General features: G+C 53.4%; 2 protein-coding genes across 3 annotated transcripts in view; both read right to left on the bottom strand.

Annotated features, from left to right (window-relative positions):
- Positions 1–673: 673 nt before the first annotated feature.
- On the bottom strand, positions 674–2,557 carry SELPLG (selectin P ligand). The gene has a single exon (XM_051785505.1). The coding sequence runs from the start codon at positions 2,140–2,142 to the stop codon at positions 979–981; it is 1,164 nt and encodes a 387-aa protein (XP_051641465.1). The 5' UTR covers positions 2,143–2,557; the 3' UTR covers positions 674–978.
- A 1,763-nt stretch (positions 2,558–4,320) lies between these two features.
- The window catches only part of CORO1C (coronin 1C), a 49,714-nt gene continuing 33,660 nt past the window's right edge, over positions 4,321–20,374 (bottom strand). For both annotated transcript variants that reach the window (XM_051785482.1, XM_051785483.1), the window contains exons 3-11: positions 18,231–18,353; positions 12,806–12,935; positions 11,841–12,022; positions 11,136–11,255; positions 10,150–10,254; positions 9,119–9,264; positions 8,454–8,511; positions 8,125–8,370; positions 4,321–6,893 (exon numbers count right to left, since the gene is read on the bottom strand). In XM_051785482.1, coding sequence (XP_051641442.1) covers positions 6,774–6,893; positions 8,125–8,370; positions 8,454–8,511; positions 9,119–9,264; positions 10,150–10,254; positions 11,136–11,255; positions 11,841–12,022; positions 12,806–12,935; positions 18,231–18,353 — 1,230 coding nt within the window. In that variant the 3' untranslated portion in view covers positions 4,321–6,773. The remainder of the gene's footprint in view (positions 6,894–8,124; positions 8,371–8,453; positions 8,512–9,118; positions 9,265–10,149; positions 10,255–11,135; positions 11,256–11,840; positions 12,023–12,805; positions 12,936–18,230; positions 18,354–20,374) is intronic.

Here is a 20,374-nt window from a genome sequence, read left to right as displayed (position 1 = left end):
GGGCAGGGGTGGGGATGGAGAGATGGGAACATTGAGTCTGGCCATGGCAGGAGTGGGGATGTGGGGATGGGGATACTGAGCCCGGGTGGAACAGGGATGGGAAGATGGGGACACTGAGACTGACAGGGCAGGGACAGTCTTTGGCCACTTCTGCTCCCTTGAGTGGCTCCCTCACCACTGAGCACAGGGAGGGGGCCAGTTGGTGACCCGAGGGGTGACTGACACCTGCACATGGCGGGAGGTGGGACCTGGGAGCAAACCTGAGCCCCTTCCAACCCCGGTGGGACTCTTGTTGGCTGCTGATGGCTTTGCTCTCCCCATCCCTTCCATTCCCAGTCCCGGGCAGGCAGGGACAGCCAGGGCCAGCACCACTGGATGAGGCCGAGACCCTGCGGTGCTCCGGCAGCAGCAGCAGCACCTGATCGGCAGCCACAGCCCCGAGCCGTCGCTGCAGCGACCGCAGGCAGGAACACGTTGAGCCACGAGCGGTCCCGTCCCGTCCCTTCCCCCCCGGCATTTTCTCCCCGGCCCCGCCGCCCCAGCAGCGCCCACGAGGCCGAGACCACCGGGGAGGGGTACCGGGAGTTGCGGTCCCCAAGCCCCTGGTCTGGCCCCTGCCCGGCGAGGGGCGGCCGCGGGTTTCGTTTCTGCTCCCCCGGGGGGCTGCGGGAGGAGGATGGAGAAGCGAAATTTCGGCAGCGGGATGTGGGCAGGCGACGGGGCGGGGAGGGACCTGGGGCTGGCGGGCGCTGTCCCTGCCAGGAAGAGACCACCGCGTCCGCGTAACACTTTAATGGGATCAGCCTCGAGGGCTGAGCTCGCCGCGGAGGAAGCGGCTCCATCACGCCGGTCCAAGCGAAAACATGAACCCGAGGGGACGGGAGTCCCCTGCCTGTGGCTCGCCTGGGGATCAGGCACATGCCCCTGGCACTGCCGCCGGTCCCCCAGCACTGTGGGATGCAGGACCCATCCCGGGGCTCAGGACTGCTCCGGCAGGAAGCTGCTGAGAGTCAGGTTGTCCCCGTCGGGCTCGGCGCTGCCGTCGTGCAGCCGCTTGTGCCGCCGGGCGGGGACAAGCCGGGGCCCCGCGGCCGCCTCGGCGTCGGCCAAGAGGGACGAGATACAAACCATCTCGGTGCGGCTGAGCCGGCGGTGCCCCGTCCGCGCCCGCCGCCACAGCAGCGCCCCCAGCACCCCCGTGCTCACCAGGAAGGTGGCGGCCACCAGCCCCAGCAGCAGGATGGCCAGCAGGCACTTGCCCATCACCCCGCTGGGGTCCCAGGGCACCGCGGTGCCCGTCGGTGTCGTGTCCCCAGGGGCCGAACGGGTCGGTGCAGGGGGAGCTCCGGCTTTCTTGACTTTCCTGTACCCCGTGGTGGTGGGGCCGAAGGCTGGGGGGGCTGTTGAGGGTGGCCCTGTGGAGGAGGTGCTGTCCGTGCCACCAGCCACTGTCCCCTCCTTGCCAGGTGGTGTGAGCCAGCTGGGGGTGGTGATGATGCTCCTTTGGGGAGCAGCCGATGTGCCGGGCCCCAGTAGCAGGTCGGGATCAGGGGAATCAGTCTCATCCATGGGAGCGGCTGTGGCTGGCACTGTGAGTGCCTGGTTCAGGCTGGCGTTGGTGCTGGGGGACGCTGGTGCAGAGCTCAGCAGCTGGTCAGGATTGGGGGAGTCGGTCTCATCCACGGGATCAGCTGTGGTTGACACTGTGAGTGCCAAGAGCAGGCTGACACTGCCAGGCACTGCTGGTGGTGGTGCAGAGCTCAGGAGCAGGTCGGGACCAGGGGAATCAGTCTCATCCACGGGATCGGCTGTGGTTGGCACCTGGAGCAGGCTGGCGTTGGTGCCGGGTGCTGGTGGTGGCACAGAGCTGCCCTCGGGCTGGTCACTGCTGATCAGCGCGGTGGCAGCGTGGCTGTGCCCCGGTGTGGCTGCGGTGGCACCGAGGTCCTGCCCACCATCGTCCCTCTTCCCGCGGGAGAGGGGCAGCGCCCGCCCGGCCGTCCCCCAGAGCCACTGCCCGCCCCGGGGATGCCCCGGCCCCGGCTCCAGCGCAGCCCCGCACACCCGCGGGGGGCTCAGCACCAGCACCACCAGCAGCACCAGCACCACCAGCAGCACCAGCACAGCCCGGCCCGGCGCCATCGGGACCTGCAGGGGACAGAGCGGGCAGGTGACATCGGGGTCCTGCTCCCGCGGGAGAATGCTGAGCCCTGAACTGCCCCAAGGTGGGATCGCACTCCAGCCAAGGATCCTACTTCCCTCCTGGAGAGGGGCCGTTGGGTTTGGGAGCTGGAGGATGCGCCCACCAACCTCCTCCTGCCGCTGCCCCGCTGCGGGAGCTCAGCCCCGGCGGCTCCGCTCCAGGGGAAGGTTTTGATAAGGAAGTTGAGTGTCTGGAAATGGGAAATCAGCCGTGATGGAGGCGGGCAGTTGCGGGATGAGTCTCCGTGTGGAAATGAAACCACAGGGATCTCGCCCACGTTTCGACAGACCCCCCCACCCCAGGGTGCCTGTCCTGCCCCTCTGCCCCCAGGCTGGCACAGGGCTCCAGGGCTGAGGCCACCTTGTGCCTGTGTCTCCGTGGAGCAGGAGAGTCAAATCTGCCCCAAACCCACCCCAAAGCCCCCCAAAATCCCCCCCTTCCATGTCCATCATCAATATCCCCCCTGGTAGCCCCAGTGGGCGGAGGCCACCGTGGTTCCTGCGGCTCCACATCCAACAGCATCCAGACATCCTCACACGGACCAACGCTCCAAGCATCCCTGGGAGGCTCCCACATCCCCAAAGCACTCACCTGCCTCCCAAAAGACCCAGGGACCAGCCCTGAGCGTGGCACCCTCAGGGCCCCCGAGCACTCCCTTTGCACCCACAGCATCCTCAGGACCGAGCCCCAGTCCAGCATCTCCCCAGCGGGGCTCACCTGTGCCGGGGACATCGCGGGATCCGAAGCTGCAGCGGTGACGGGATCCACCGGCGAGGGCCCCGCACGGGGGGCGAGGGCAGCCCTGGCACCGGCACCCGTAGGGTGTCGTGGGCCACCCTCCCCTGCACCTCCCGGGCGGGGAAGGGAAGGAGCGCAGATGGGCGGCTGCGGTTTCGGAGAGCGGCGGGGGAAGGACGTCACTGAGAGTGGGGCTGCGGGCACCCACCGGGGAGGGTGGTAGGGGGTGGGGTGCGCCCCAAAGAGGGGCCTCTCGCCCTCGCCGTTTCTCCGGTGCCCGGTGGGAGCCCCCGGCCCGGCCCCACCGGCGGCCCCGAGGAGCTGCTGCGTCGGGGCTGGTGTCACCCTGAAAGCAGAAGTGACACAAACCTGGTGCCAGGGCTGCCACCCCTCGGGCACCATGTGGGCATGGCTGGGGAGGGGGTCATGGTGCCCTGAGAGAGAACAGGAGGGTAGCCCAATGAGGGAAATGCCTTTACACACGAGGAGGAGGAGAGTGAGGGCCTGACCATGCTTTGCAGAGCCCTTGTACCAGGGTCCTTCTCTCAGCACCGTGCCCAGGGTGTCCTGAGGGGCTCTCAGGGGGCTGCGGGGGCTGTTGGGTGTTGTCCCGGCCTCGTGGTGTCGGCACGACAGGAAACCCCCGCCCTGAGCGCGGGCACCGGGAGGGAGGCGCGGCTGCAGCCGCAGGAAGGTGCTGCAAGAGAACATCCGCAGGAACGGGCTCGGGGCGTCAACAACCCTCCCCCCGAAACCCGAGGCCGCGGTCACCCCGGCCCTTCTCGGAATAGTCTGCCCATGGGGCTGGGGGAGGGAAGAAAAGGGGTTCAGGTCTGAGGGATGAGCATCCCCGGGGATGGATCCACGGTGCCTCTCCTGGAGCATCCCTGCCCTGCTCAGAGTGGGGGGGTCGGGGTGTTCCGGAGGCAGCTGGAGGTGGTTGTGCAACCCCAGTGAAACGCTGCAGCCCCGGGAAGGCTCAAACCTGGCAGGATGAGTGATGCTCTTTCCAGCCCAGGCCCTCTGCCATTCCAGGCCTCTGGCCCTATGGAAGCAGGTTTCAGCTCAGGAAGAGCAGGGCATTCCCAACCAGGGCTGTTCCTTCCACACATCAGCCTGGTCTCAGCCACCCTGAGACCCCCCAGGCCATCTGTGCCATCACATCCCACATCCAGCCAAGCTCTTGGGACCACTCACTGGCAATCACCGTGTGTGATGTCAGGGATGGCCCCTGGGACAAGAGCGGGGGGTCCCAAAGGACCCCTCAGCCCCAACCTCCCCCTCAGCTGTCCAACATTTAATATCCAGGTTACTGATCAAACCTGGAACGCCAAGGGCAGGCACAGGATGCCGAGAGCCAAAGAAAAAGCAAAGCAGAGGCAGTTTATAATCAATGACTTTTATCTTTTGAAAATGGAAGCAATATTTGGACAGATACTCCGGCGCTCTATAAGAGCGCGTCTCTCCGGACTGGGCTGGTTCTCTCCCGGGATATCACGGCTACAAAAAGCTTCAGGCACTGACTCCGGTTGAGCCTGGCGAGGCATCAGTTCATTTAAATAAAATACAGACTAAGAACTAAAATCCAGGGCGGCCTCTGGGACCGTCTCCCACACCCCCACCTCTGGGCATCTCAATCCAGCGGCTCCCAAAACTGATTTCCTTCCGACTTTAGGAACAAACCCGAGGTCCCCAAGCACACAACCCCGAAGTCACACGTACAAATCAACACAGAAATCACCACTTTGGGGGTAACGACCTTCGGGTTTGGTTTCCAAAAGAAAAACTGATAAAAATACACATCTCAGGCATTTACTGCAATACAGAAACGTCACCAAACAGCCAAAGAACCCGGAGTGGCCGGATTGTGGATCCACGGGCACAGGGCAGGGGATGCCACTTGTCCCTAAAACACAGAAATCCCACTTTTCTGAAGCTTTCATGCTCTGCCATCCTCCCACATCCTCCATCTCCTCCGTCCTATCCTTGTGCCTCTCCAGCTACGTGACCCGGCCGTTCCCACGGCGCGGTCCCACCTCCACACACACACATCCCTACACACAATAGGGAATCCTTAACCTGGAAGTTCTGGACATGCAAACACTGGGAAAAATGGAAAAATCGGAGAATTCCTAGCTAAACTAATGGAAAAAAAAATAAAAATCAATCACTTCAGCCTGGCCGAAGGGACACGTGTCCCGCCGGGATGCTCCGGGCAGGGGATGCGGGGCAGAGGCTCCCACGCACACGTCACACACACACGGAGCTGCCACAGGCACAGAGTCCAGCTGGGAGAGGGATCCAGAGCTCCTGGACACCTGGTGGTCTTTGCCCACCTTTAGATTTCAGATGGGCTGTCACCACTCCCTGGCTGTGCCAGGATGGGTGACACCAATCCAGCCTGGCACAGCTTGCTGGGGGGTCCTGGATCCCATTCCTAGCACAAGGACACGGCCTGGGAGCAGGGAGCCAGCCTGCCCCATCCCTGACAGCCCCCTCACAGGGGAGACCTCACCTGAGCAGAGCTTTGCTGAGTCGAGGCATCCCTGGGAGTCCAGGAGGAGCTCGCCAGCCTGGAGCTATCCCCAAAGGAACGTGTGAGAAACCAGTTCTCCAAACTGGGATAAAACCACCCTCCCCAGTCCCTTCCACTCAGAAGGGGTGCAGGGAGGTTAGGGTTGGAAGTCACTCATCTGGTTTGGGAACAAATCCTTTCCTGCAAAGCTTTCCAGCAATGTAGGGTGGGAGGCAGGAATGATGGAGAGGAGAAAGCAAATTATAAAAAAATAACAACAGAGGCATTTTGTTTGGGGAGAATCATCACGGAAAAGTCACCTTCCTGCTGCTAACACTGCCTTGGAAGCAGAGAAAATTCCAAACATCAGCACCGGTGTGAGAGGCTGACTGGGATTCCAAAAGCTCCTTAAAATCCATGAGCTGAGGAGTGTGGGGGGCAGGAACAAGGATCTACAGCAACCACAGAGCTGAGATGGGCACCACAGAATTTCACCACCTGCTGGAATCCCACAGCTCACCTGAAACTCCTTCCTCAAAAAAAACATTCTGCCTCCAAATTGAAATAAATCAGCAAGTAAAACACATGAGTTTAGTCATGGAAATCAAACCTTGGGATTATTTTAAAATGGGAATATGGTGCTGGTTTAGAAGTTCTGTAGGACAAAAAGGAAAAGGATTTTGTGGGATGAACCCCTTCTTTCAGAACTATATATTTATATTTTTCTGTCAGACAACAGGGCTGGGAGCAGGAAAGGCAGCTCATCCCATCTCCAAGGGGTCTCAGCACGGAAGGGAACCCACCTGATTGTTCCAAATTGAGGATTTATATAAAATAGCTTCAGCTTTGTTCTCTGCACAGTGTAAACACCCACCACACACCCCCTGTCCCTTGGAATGGAAACACAAATACTGCAAAGTGGCAAATAAGAAAAATAAAAAGCGATTTTTTTCTATTTTTTGGCAACTTTAAAAAAAAATGGTTAAGAACAATGTGGCATTGGTCCCTAAATCTAGAAAAAGGTATTTGGGCACGACATCGAAAGTCAGAATGGATTTGTTTCTCAAGGATTCATCATAACATCTGGAAAAAAAAAAAACCTGTAAAAGTAGCACTTGTTGTTTTTGACTTGGTTTGACACAGTCACAGAAATTCATCAGAACATCAGGAAATGAAAAAATCTTTCACTAAAAAGCTTGGCTTGGAATCATCGGCTCTCGTTGACGTGGGTTTAGGAGAACAGGAAAGCTCGGGCTGGAATGCTGCAGGCTGCTGCTGGCTGCACTGGGAGCTGGGATGTGCCTGGGCTGGGGCCCCTCAGTCCCCGATCTTTGCCATCTGCTGCTCCAGCTTGGAGATGCGCTCGTCCTGGGAGGAGATCATGTCCTTGATGGATTTCAGCTCTTTCAAAATCTCCTCCAATTTGGCTTCGTTTTGCTGCAAGGCAAGACAGGACATGCGTGAGGAGAGCTCTGCAGTTTTCCAAGGAAAGGGCTCCTCCCAGTGGGATTCTCTGAGGCATGAGGGTGTGATGCCCGCTCTGGAGCAGCTGGGATGCTCAGGGCAGGGACTGGCATTTCCAGCAGCACCAGTGAACACATCCAGGACATACTGGACCAGTACCTCCTCTTTAACAGGAAGTCTGAGGAATGGCTGGACTTGATGGTCTTAGGGGGCTTTTCCAGCCTCAATGATTCCATGATTCTGTGATTTAAGGACCTATGGACTGACAGCTGTCACTCCCACACCTCTGTGTGCTACTACGCCTCATCCCTGCAAGTGTCCAAGGCCACGTTGGATGGGGCTTGGAGCAACCTGGTCTATTGGAAGGTGTCCCTGTCTGTGGCAGGGGGTGGAACTGGATGAACTTTAAGGTCCCTTCCAACCCAAATCTGTCTGGAATTCCATGTGTTAGCTACAGCCCCCAGTTCCAGACCTGTACAACTTTCTCTGGACCTGCAGAGCCAGAGGTTCACTGTCCATGTTTTACACAAAAAGAGGAGCACAGGAGCTCTCCCAGGCAGGGGCTGGAACAACAAGCCAAGTTTTCCCTTGTGTCCCAAAGGACATGGTTTGAGGACATGGCTTAGTGGGGAACATGGTGGTGGTACTGGGTTATGGTTGGAATGGATGATCTTAAAGGTCTTTTCCAACCCTGACTATTCTATGATTTAGAAACCTTAGAATCATAGAATCATGGAATATCCTGAATTAGAAGGGATCCACAGGGACCATCCAGTCCAACCCCTGGCCCTGCTCAGGACACCCCAACAATCCCACCCTGTCCCTGAGAGTGTTGTCCAAACAGTCCTGGAGCTCTGGCAGCCTTGGGGCTGTGACCATTCCCTGGGGAGCCTGTTCAGGGCCCAACCACCCTCTGGGGGAAGAATCTTTTCCTGAGATCCAACCTAAACCTTCCCTGACACAGCTCCAGCCATTCCATTGGGTCCTGTCCCTGCTCATAGAGAGCAGACACTGGTGCTGCTCCTTGGAAGGAAGCTTTGGACACATTGCCTGGAACACCATAACCAAGCACCACCTCAACTCCAGGTCACCCAAATCCTTGAATCACACATTCTTGAGCTTTGTTACACCTATTCCCGAAGAAGCAGCACCCCGATATTCCCACCCCAGGCCACCACCTCCGAAACTCGTGGAGTTCACTCACGGGGTTTGAGGCATCCGCTGCTTTCTTTGGAGCGTTGATGAGATCACTCTTCTTGTTGGCCGCAGGTTTGTTGTCCAGTATGTTCTTCTTGACCACCTTGAGGTCCCTGTTCTTGCCTGGAATGTACCCGTGCTTCAAAGAGATGAGCAGGGGGTCTGCGTTCTTCCCCTCGAACCACTCCTCTGCCTCCAGAGCCGCTTCTGGGCCGGCTGTGTCCGGGTACAGGTCGTCCTGGAAGAGGTCCGACTGCAAGCCAGAAGAGATGGATTGGTCAGGGGCTCTGGGAGGCACGAGCTGGCTCCAAACCTCGTGCCCAGGGCAGTGCTCACCTTGCGGGGAACCGTCATGATGATGGGCTCGCACTTCCTCTCGTGGAGCTTGAAGAACCTGCCGGGGGAAGGGAAAGGTGGGACTCAGAGTGAGGAGTAAGGGGAAGGTCCACACACACAGAGCAGTGGACCAGGGGACAGAGGAGATGGGAAAGGAGCAACCCCACAGAATCACAGAATTACTGAGGTTGGAAATGCCCTCTAAGATCATCAAGTCCAACCATTCCCCCAGCACTGCCAAGGCCCCACTAACCCATGTCCCCAAGTGCCACATCTACACAACTTTTAAATCCCTCCAGGGATGGGGACTCCAACACTGCCCTGGGCAGCCTGTTCCAATGTCTTGACCACCCTTTCCACGAGGAAATTTTCCCTAAAACCTCCCCTGGCACAGCTTGAGGCCGTTTCCTCTCATCCCATCACTTGTTGCCTGGGAGAAGAGCCTGAGCATGTTCCCTCCCAGCAAAGACATGCTTCCTACCAGAGCCACTGCAGTGACAGACCTGCTCTCCTGAGATGTTTCCTGCCTTTCCCATGTTTTCTGAGCCACAGCTGCCCTCTGCTCACTGCTCTGCTGCTTCCACCACTCCCGACATTCCCAACCCCAGCTTCCAGCCCGCTCGCTGTGCAGGGGCTGATCCCAGCTCTGGGGTCCCTCTCCTTACCTGGCAATCTCACACTTGTTGACATCGAGGCCCCTCTTTGGCATGAACCCCATCCCCCTCTGCGGCTCTTTGCTGCTGAAGGTGTTGAGGTAGTGAACGTACGGGGACTCATCCGTGATCTCGAAGTAGCGGATGCTGCTGTCGCCCTGCAGGGATGAGAGGAGACCCTGCAGAGCCTGGGGCAACCACCAGCCTCATCCACAGCCTTTCCTCCCAGGAATGCTGCCACACACAGATTAAAGCTGGGGTTTTTTAAGCTAAAACTTTAAAGCAGCTCCCTGCTGTAACAGTTCCTTGAAGTCCTGCTCAAAACACTCTGGTAAAGAGACCTGAGCTGCTGCCTCCAGGCTGGGAGTGTCCCCTTCCACATCATCTCTTGTGGAAAAGCTGAACTTCCCGCCACAGTCAGGCAGAAAGGCTATAAACTGGTTTATCCTTAATTGCAGACACTAGGATCTCTGAAACAGCAGGAGAAATAGCAGATGTAAACCAAACATTCCCCATTAGCTGTTAGAGAGATGGGATTCCTGAACGTACTTGTACTTTCTTCAGTTCATTGCGTCTTTGGCTCCTGTTTGTAGGAAGGCCATCACAAGTGGGAACTTTAGAGCACAAATTGGTTTTAGAAAGGAGCACCTGATTCCAGTTTTCTATTATTTAACCCCAAAAAATTACAAGGAGTGTTGCCATGTGCTCCATCATCCTCAGGCACAAGGAGGGGAACATCTAAAATGTAACTTCCTCCCACACCAACGTAAAATCATCTGGGTCAATACCAACAAGAGAAGTTTTGGTAACAGTGTGGGACTTGTTGTATTAAAGGCAGCTTCACCTAAGTCAATCCATGTCAAAGAAACATCCAGTACACTCCAGACCTTCCCAGGCCCTGCACAGTGAGGGTCAAACCCATCCCAGAGCAGCCTGGTCCCTCTGCAGAGCTGATTTTTTGGTTTTACCTCCCCCAGCTGAGACACTTGGGGAACATTCAGAGACAACATTCCCCCCACAGAGATTCCCAAGCCTTTCCTTACCTTCCCACATAGGTAAATGATGTTGGTGTCTGGGTCATAGAATGGCAGCAGGACCCCATTGCTGGTGTCCATCTCATGAAGGGCAATTGGCTCCTCCATGTTTTTCTGGAAATAAAGAATGCCAGGGATGTTAATGAAGGCTGGAAAAGCTCCTATTACCACAGGATCTAAATTATTAACAGCCCTGTAGCCAGTGAGCTCCCAGCAGTGTCTGCACCACTCAGAAGGATCCATGTGTTACAACAAGTGCTGGGAATGTTCCCAAGCTGATTCATTCCCCCAAGGGCATTTCAATCACAAAATTCAATAAAAACAGAAACCAAGAAAATCCACCAAGTCAAGGGAAATATGTGACATAGCCATGATAGTGCCTTGTGTCAGTGTGATGGGATGGGTGATGGATGAGGGGACAGAGGCTCCTTCCCTGGAGATATTCAAAAGCCACCTGGACACAATCCAGGTGGTCCCTTCCAACCTGAGCCCCTCTGGGACTGTTGTTGTCCTGCTCTGCACATACAACATACAGAGTGAAGTGACCTTCCCACAGCCCCTCTGCTCCCTGTGCGTCTTCCCAGGCTCTTCCAACCTGCAGCTCCCTGCTCATCGCTGCTCTTGGAGAGACACAAGAGAACTCAGTTCCTTCACTGAGTGACCTTCCAGCCCAAATCATGGAATACCTTCTGGCATGGGAGCAGGCAGTATATGGAAGAGGGAATAACCTCAAGTATATAACCTAGGAATTTCGGAAGATGCACTGGCACAGGTTGCCCAGAGAAGCTGTTGCTGCCCCATCCCTGGAAGTGTCCAAGGCCAGGTTGGACGGGGCTTGGGGCAGCCTGGGATAGTGGAAGGTGTCCCTGCCCAGGGGTTTGGAGCAGCTTTAAGGTCTCTTCCCACCCAAACCACGACTCCATGACTCCATGACTCCAGGGCTGAGTTAGTGACTCAACAGAGGTGACCAGGGCAGGAAGGGGACAGGGTCATACCGGGTTCCACAGGGCCAGTTGCCGCTCGCTCATGCGGCTGAAGCCGGTGGTGAAGATGTTTCCATCAGCCAGGAAAATGGCTCTCATGGGCCGGGCTCCCTCGTGGGTTTTCTCTTTCTCCTGGAAGAGAGGAGCAGGTCAGTCTCCAGCAATGGACAGGAAAACCCACGGCATGGTGGATTCTCTCCCAGCTTCATGGAACTGCCACAGGACACACAGCTGGTCCTCCCAGGATGTGATCCAAGGAGCAACATCCAACTATTCTTCCCTGATGCTTGAGGGAAGAAACCAATTGCTAAGCCACAGAAGAAGTGGACATTCCTGGCTCTTCCCAGCTTTGCCCATCAGCCTCTTGCAAAGAGGTTTTCCTTCAGCCTTGCAAGCTACAACACACACAGGCAGCTAAACCTCTGCTTCCCAGGCACAACTCTGGAACTGTAATTATACAAAAGGATTAGATGTGGAATTACACTCCTGCAGGTTTTAAAACTGAGCCTTAAAATCCTAGTTCAAACACTAATCCCAATAAACCCAGACAAATCCTTCAACTCCTGCTATTTCTTCTGTAATTTTTGCCTCACTTTGAAAAACACAACTGAACATGGTGTGAAAATACTGAGCGAGAAGGTTCTTTCTCCCAGTTTTCTTGTTAATTCTCTGCTGGAGTGAAATCCAACTGTTTCTTTAATTATTACGTGAACTTACAGCAACAATTTCTTGTTTCCTGGGGTCAATAACTCGGACTTTCTTGTCTTTGGAAGCTGTACAGATGAGGCTGCCATTGCGGTTCCAGCTCACGTTGTAAATCATATCCACGTGCATGTCATCCAAGTTGATGAGGGCTTCTCCTGTCCCCACATTCCAGATGATGATGGCATTGTCACAGCCTAAATAGGAAAATAACAGCTACAGTCAGAGCACCGGCGAAAAAAGTCACAGCAGGAAACAAGCCAGACGTGGGGAACAAGGGATAAACCTGCTGCAGCTCCAAAGGTTTTTGGGGAAACCAAACACTAAACTGGGAGCTGAGAAGGGATTTTTGTCAACAGGAAAGACTCAGCTTATCCAGCAGTCCAGCTGAAAGGACTGGCTGCTTTCCTTGGGATCCAACCTACAGGTCAGGCTATGGAAGCCTCAGACTACGCTGATGGATAATGAATTATCCAATTTATTTCCATAATGATGTGACAGACTTTCAGTGGTGAAAAAAATCTCATTCCATGGACTGTACCAGCCAAGGAGACAATTTGGAAAATGCTGACAATGAAAGCCTGTGGGAGGAACAGTGAGACTCTGGGATACCTTGCAGGGATCAAGGGAAAGAGAAACACTCAGCCCATTTACAAGAGTGTATGAAAACAGGGATATGAAAAATGCAGAGGTAAATAGTTGCAAATAGCTGCAAATCAAATAAAGTCTGGAACAGCTTTAATACTCTATTTCATTCTTCCAGACAATTCCCTGGTGCTTGTCCCTGTAAAGTGAAGATAAAATAGGCTGAGATAAGGAGGGGGCTGCCAGCCACGTGTCCCAGTGTTCCCAGGCACTGCTGGGAGTCTTGTGATTCACAGGGATCTAAGCAGCTGGGAGAGCAAAAAAGGGAAAGGAGTCAACACCTCTGCTCTAAAATTCCTGGAGGGAGATGCCTGTGGCCCCTCCCAAGGCCGTACCTGCGCTGAGCAGCACATTCCGGGCCGTCGGATGCCAGGCCACAATTCCAACTCTCTTGGAATGGCCTTCCAACACCACCACTGGCTCTGTCAGGGACAGGGTGAGCCCGTTCTCAGGAATCTGCCACACCTGGGAAGGGAAAGGAAAGGAAAGCTGGTTAACCCAGGCCATCCCCTCTGAAGAGCGTGTGGCTCGTCTGCTTCCTGCATCCCACAGCCGGCGGCCGAGCTGTCACTTCTCCGTATAAACAGGAAGAGGGAATTGTTCCCAATAAACCCTTGGCTGATCCATGTGTAACATCCTTCCTCACTCATGTGCCAGCACCAAACCATCAGCTCCTGATGCTGCAACTCCCTGTTATCACCATGTCCAGAGACTTGTTCAGCTCCGATCCTGCTGAGGAGGAGTTGGAAAAACCTGCCTTGGAGCTCCAATTCCATGTGAACGAGCTGCTGTTTTTCCAAACTGTGCTTGTCCCTTGGAGGGATGATACTGCAGCTCTACCACTGCCTACTTTTCAATCCTCTAGAAATACCAGCAATTAGTTTTCCTGTTAGATCCAGGCTCCTTCCAGATCCCATTTAATCAGGGAAGCACGGGCTGGTCCTGGCAGAGGTCGGAGCAGCCCAAACCAGCATTGCAGTGGCTGCCTGTTGACTTCTGCCCTGTTTACACAACCCTTCTGCTGCAAACATCCTCAGGGAAGGGCCATCAGGAGGAGGAACAGCCCCCCAAGGATGCCAGAGCACTGGAATTCCAGCTGTGGAGCCCAAAGGAGGCGGCACCAAAGGTTTATTCATGGCGGGAGGCGAGTTCTGTATCTGGCAGGGATGGGACAACAAACCCATCACCCCAGGCGGGATCAGCCCGACCAAAACTATTCCTGCAATTCAGCCCTGGACAATCATCTTGGAATTGAAGTTGACCTCTGTGTGATGCATTAACAAACCCAATGGAATCAGACGCCCCTCAGCGAGCAGTTGGAGCTGCTGGAGGCAGGTGGCAGCATTGGAGCACGTTTGCTCTGCTTCCCATTGTTTGCTTTTCCTGGAGTTGGAGAACAGGGCTCGCCAGACGCTGCCCACGGTGCCCAACAAGCTGTGGGAGCCCGGGAGATGCGAGGGAGTGGATTTAGGAAGCGAGGCAGACACACATGCATGAGGGTGACATGGATTTTTGTGCTAATCCCAGTTTTTCCCCTTCTCCCAGGGATGGCTGTGCTGCAATAAAACCTAGTGAGATGCAGATCCTCAGTGGGTCCCAGCTCACCTCTCAATAACCCAAAAATGATTTAGCTTTTCATGGACACAGCACTTGTCGCTGTCCCAGCACCCTCAGAATCCCAGAAGGAATGACCATGATGGGAACACTACCTCAGGAGAGGATTCCAATAGGAACACCACCTCAGGAGAGGATTCCTCTGCAGCCCCAAGGCTGCCAGAGCTCAAGGATCATTTGGATAATGCTCCCAGGCATATGGTGGGATTGTTGGGGTGTCCTGTGCAGGGCCAGGAGTTGGACTCGATCCCTGTGGGTCCACTCCAGCTCAGGATATTCCATGATTGTATGGAAATCCCTCTCTCCCTTCCTGCCTGATGGAAGAGCGCTGGTGACACACTGACAGAACTGAGGCTTTTCCCAATGTGATTTTAAACTGGGGATACAAACAGGAGCTGCTCAGCCTGGAAAAGCAGGATGTCATCCTGCTCCCTTCCCATTCCCTCCAGCTCTGCCACTGACTGTGATCCAACCCCTCCGAGGTTCTCCTGAAACATGGCACGCCTCTGAAGCACAACAAATCCCTGCACCTGCCCCGACACCTAAAACTGGGTTACAAATGTGTCAGGTTTATGGAAACAGCTTTTTTCCTGCCAGTCAGGGAGTAACAATGTGACAGCAGCAACAGTTGGGAACATGTTTGTGCTGGGAACTCAATGTCAGTCTGAGGCATTTAACTCTGTAACCGTGTGAGGTCTCTGATGAGCCCTCGGGGTTTGGTGGGTTTTCTGTTTCTCATCATCTGTCCTCCTGCATCTGTAGGGTTAGTTTGGATACTGGGAAGAAATTCCTCTCTGTGAGGGTGGTGAGGCCCTGGCACAGGCTGCCCAGAGAAGCTGTGGCTGCCCCATCCCTGGAAGTGTCCAAGGCCAAGTTGGATGGGGCTTGGAGCAACCTGGGATAGTGGAAGGTGTCCCTGCCCATGGCAGGGGGTGGCACTGGATGATCTTTAAGGTCCCTTCCAACCCAAACCATTCCATTATTCTCTGAACAGTCACTTCTTCCCATGAGAGAAAAAGTAGGATAAAGGGACCTGCCCCACTCCCTCAGCCTCCCTCTCTCTGTAGACAAAGCCTTGAAAAGGGACTTTATCCACCAAAAAGACCCAGGAACAGCAGAAGCTTATGGGCCAAGTGTGACCTGCAGACCAGCCAGGCAGGGGCAGAGCAGCTCCAGCCAACATTCCTCCCTGTGAGGGGCAGCAGCAGGAAAGGGACAAGATTCCTGGCATCTCCGATTCTGTTCTGCACCATCCCAGTCAGGAAGGGTCCAGGGATCCCTCTGAGCAAGTGCATCTTAACAGCAAAGGAATAAAAAAACCCCAGAACCAAGTTCAAACATCAGCCAGGGAGTGCAGGGGGTGGGAGAGGGAAGGGAGACAAAATACCCATGAGAAGTCTTTTTTTAAAAGCCTCTGGGAAAGATTTTTTTTTCCATCAGGGAAAGCCCCAATAGTTTGGAGCATCTGCAGGGCAGTGTAATCCTGGGCAGATTACAGAATCAATATTCCTGCCTAGTATTCCAAGAAATAATAAAGAAATGAGTGTGAAATGTCAGGGGATGGTCCCAAGTGACCTGGCCCCACATTCCAGGGTGCGATTCCAGCCTCAGTATGGGATCAAATTCAATTCATGGGGAAACTAAGGAAATTTGGATACAGGACCCAGCCTGGTGAGGGTGAGGACTCAGGATAAATCCCAGGAAAATGCTGCAGGATTAACTGGGCATCAGTAAGTGTTTGTCAACTCTCCGGTCTGGGAGTTTTGGGTGTTTTTTTGGGGTTTTGGGTTTTTTTGAAGTCAGCAGGGCCGGTTTGTTTGTGCTGGAGGAAGTGAAGCCGTGGCATGGCAGAGGTTTGGGTTTGGGTCTCACAGGAAGGGCAGGAGGGGAAGGTTTTGCACAAACAGCACGTGAGCAAGAAAACAAAGCAAACTTTTTTCACCCTCTTTAAAGAGAAGCAAAAACTGTCTCTTCTGGCTCTGCACAACCTGCAGAGAACATTCAGTCCATGTCTAGAAAGAACACCAATTCAAAGAACATCAATTCCTATATGATAAATATTAATTCCTATCACCTTAAGTGAGGAAACAAATGAGTTTGAGCCCTGGATTTATCCCTGTTCTTGCAGGAAGAGGCACTTTGAGCATCATTTCTGCAGCTCTCAGACCTTCTCCTGGTTGACCCTGTCCTGGTCCCAGAGGTGCCCACAGGTTGGTGGCCCAGGTCACTGCAAGGGCTCTGCTTCGATTCTTAAAGCAATTTGCTCAATCCCATGAGCTCTGCTCTGCCCATTACACCCAAACTCATTAATATCCACCCTCTGATGAAGCAGATTTCCCATATCTGAGGAAGGGCCTCGACACCATCTACAAGCCTTTCTCCAATAAAACATTTTCCAGCTGAATTCAAAGCCTGCAGTACATTCCAGCCATTCAGCAGCACACCAAGCAGGAATATTGAAGTAATTCCTTATTTGCTGGCACAAGGAAACAACTCTTCCAAGGGATGTTCTTTACACACCAGTGCACTTCCCAACTGCCCCAAAAAATCTCAGATCCATCCTTTCTCATTTTAAACCTCCTTAACACACACACATCTTCCTGCATATCCCTGATCCTGTGAGCACAGCAAGGACTCACCTGTTTCACCTTCCACTCCAGACAGGTCACACCAAGAGATACCAAACACCATCACGAGTGGGCAAATCCATGGCCAGCTCCACCCTGGTGCCTTTCTACATATGTGCTGCCTCCAGGGATGCAGGGAAAGCTCATCCCCACTTTGGGACGTGCAGAGAACCCCCCATGAACCCACACAGCTCGTTCAGTTGGAGGCACAGATTCCCACAGATGGTTTGTGGCCACATTAGGAGCACTTAGACAAGCACTTGGACAACTTGTAACTGAACACTGTTGGTTTTTCTCCATAATTCAGTCCCCCTGGAGCCTCCCAACATAGTTCTCATTGCATTTGGATTAGAGGCTTATTTTGCCTCCAAGAAGGCAGCTCTGGACCTGCTGATGCTCATGTTTCAGAGACCCTTCCAATGCAGCCCTTCTGCACCCTAGTTCCTAGAGGAACATTCCTGCATCCTTCAAAAGTTAGTTCCAGCCCAGTAGTGAATGTTACAAACACAGAAGCTTGTTGTTTTGTGTAATATTAAATATAGCCCATTTTGTTAACATGCTTCAGCTTCCAAGACTGAGAGATCACAGGCAAGAGCTGTCCCAGGAAAAGCCTCTTGGGATGAATCCCCTCCCAAACATTTTAACGATGAACAGAAGCAAAGGAATTTATCTGACATGATCTATAATAAGATTTCAATATAACATTCAGCCTACAGCATTTCTAAATATGGCCAAAGATCCCTGGAGTTATTTGGCATTATTTCATCTTCCAAGGATTTTCTTTCACTGGTTCTGCTGTGTTTGCATACGCGGGATTCCACACCCGTCACGGAGCGAGCCCGGCTCCTGGGCACTGGGCTCTGCCTGAGGTGACACAGGTCTCAGGACCAAGCCTGGCAGATGCAGAACTTGGATTATTTTTATTTGTTCATTAAAAAAGCCCTTCTGACACCTGCTCACAGCCTGCAGATAAAGGAAGAACTTAAATCAAGGGTTGAAGCAACTCTGAAACCTGGTGGGTTCCTTCCCTTCCAATCCCTCCCTCTTCCCAACACACACTGCTGCATCCATGGGGATATGTGAGGTAAGGAACCACCTGTCTTCTGCAAAGCTCTACAAATCAGAACACCTCAGCACAGACCAGCACTCTTCCTTCTCATTCCTCTTTTCAAACATCAGACAAATCCTCAGGGGAAGGAAAAATGGGAGAAATTCTTCCCTGTGAGGGTGGGCAGGCCCTGGCATAGGTAGCCCATAGAGGTAGTGGAAGTGATGGAAGTGTCCAAGGCCAGGTTAGATGGGGCTTGGAGCAGCCTGGTCTAGTGGAAAGTGTCCCTGCCCATGGCAGGGGGAGGAACTGGGTGATCTTTAAGTTCCCTTCCAACCCAACCCATTTTATGACGACTCTGCCCTGCTCTGACTCTGGAACAGGAGGTGTTTTCAGGAACAAAAGTGCCCTTTGGAGCAGGATTTTTAGCAAGGAGCAAAGCCCACCCCCCAAGGCCCAGGGGACACTCACCATGACAGTACAATCCTCGGAGCCGCTGGCGATCACCTGGTCGTTGTGGGGACACCAGTCGATGTCCAGCACTGGTCCCGTGTGGCCACACACTGTGGGGTAGGACTTGTCAATCCTGCCTGTCTGAAGGGAGAAAACAAGAGAGAGAGCTGTGATATTGAAACAGAGCAAGGAAGTGGCTTCCCAATGCTACGTTTGCTCCTTCAGTATCCAAAATTTCATGACATTTGAATCAACTCACGGGTCAGCAGAGGAAACAAACTGGTAACTCTGGGAATTCCCCAAGGAGCAAGAAAAGGGTTCAGAGGTTTGGCACAGGAGCTGTGCTCCCATGGCATGCAGGGATGCTTTCCCACCCAAATCTCAGCACGTGCTGTGATGCCATGCCATCCCTTTGTCTGTTCCCAAATTTTGGGGAAGAACAAAGCTCTGTTTTCATCTGTGTTTCCCAACAGTGGCCAGTGGTGGCTGAAGATAAACAAGCTCAAAATTGAATTGAAGGTGTTGCTGCTCATTGAATTACCAGGTCTCCCTGCTTTTTTCATTATAGAAGGATTTTGCTCACATGGGAAGTTTTTTAGGACACAGTTGTGCAGAGCAAAATACTGTTTTCAGGAATAAATATTGCTGACATGGACTGGAACAGCCACAGCCACACCTGATCCATCCATGGCCAGAGGACAAACCTCCCAAGAAAATGAGCTAATGAGACATTTAAACCTGAACTGAGACAAAGCAGTGATGCCAAGACAGATGATGCAGAGACACCAACTTTGCCACCAGGTCTATGTTTTGCTGAGGAGCCCCTGAAGCACCTGATCCCCCCCCCAGCCGCTGATGCCGCCAACAGGGAAGCAAGGGAAAGACAATCCCTCTAATCATGGTTCTTTCTCTTGGTCAAGCCTTGCACAGATGGAAAGCAATATTTAAAATACTGCAGACACACAGCAGTAGCAGCAGGGTGAGCAGGACACTCCTCCACCTCCAGGGCCAGACCACTGGTCCTGCTCCAAGGGGTTTTGTTTCCAGGGAATGGCCCTGTCATGATGAGTGATGGGAGAAGAGAGACAGGAGAGAGAGGTCTGGGATGGGGTCATCTTCTTTTGTGTTTAAACATGCAGAAGAAATGGCTGGAATTTCATTTTTGCCATTGGATGATAACATTCCCCAACCTTGGAGATGACATTCCTTAATATGTGCCTCCTACCGAGCTCCATGTGGGAGGCTGGGCCTATTCAAGCCTGTTTTAAAGCAGAATAATGCTGGATACTGGTTTTTGAGGACAACTGGCCTGAAGGCTCCACTATCAGCAAAACAAGACCTTGATCCAAAAAATCCCACTATTTCCTAAATGGCCAAATTTAGGTTTCAAAAAAAAAAAAAAAGTCTCAGTGATTCAACTGCATTTGAAATTCTTAAAAGGCAGAAAGAGTTGTGGATGAAAAGCCATAAAGCTGCCATTCAAGAATTAAAGCCTGTGTAATCCCTCTTGGATGCCATAATGTGAAATAGGATTTAAAAAATTAATACACCCAACTGCCACGTTCAGTTCATCCATTTTAATGGACCTAATTAAAAAGAGAACCATGCAGAGCACATGGACATGGATGTATCACAGGAGGCACAGGACAGGCCACAAAACACAGGCCTAACCCAAAAGGGCCCACAAATAATCCCAGAATCACTTAGGCTGGAAAAGACTAGGAAAAGACAAAAAAACCCAGGATTATTAATGCAAAATGTCAGTGACTGCCTGTCCTGGCTCCTGGCAGGAAGTAGTGGAATCCTCCAAGAAGAGCCCCTGGTAATTATTTCCAGGTTGCATGAGCCCTTGTTGTTTTAGTTTTGAGTTTTTACAGTCATTTATTACTGTGGGGAGGGGAAAAAAAATCAATTTGAACAAATTAAAGCACAAACTTCACTTTTCTGTTTGATCAGAATGAACCTGCACAGCCTGAGCAGGAGCAGCCAAGAGCCTGTGACAGCCAGTGGAGAGCAGGGACCAGGCACTGTCCCTGTGCCACCACCTGCACCAGAGCTTGGACCTTAAACCAAGGATCTGGTACTTCCATAAAGAGCAGTGCTTGTGGAATCATGGAATGGGTTGGAATGGAAGGGACCTTAAAGATCATCCAGTCCCATCC

The sequence above is a fragment of the Manacus candei genome, unplaced genomic scaffold, assembly GCF_025592945.1.
Source record: "Manacus candei isolate 608988 ecotype Guabito, Panama unplaced genomic scaffold, ASM2559294v1 h1tg000020l, whole genome shotgun sequence".
Taxonomy (NCBI): Eukaryota; Metazoa; Chordata; class Aves; order Passeriformes; family Pipridae; genus Manacus; species Manacus candei.
This window is presented reverse-complemented; position numbering and strand designations above follow the sequence as displayed.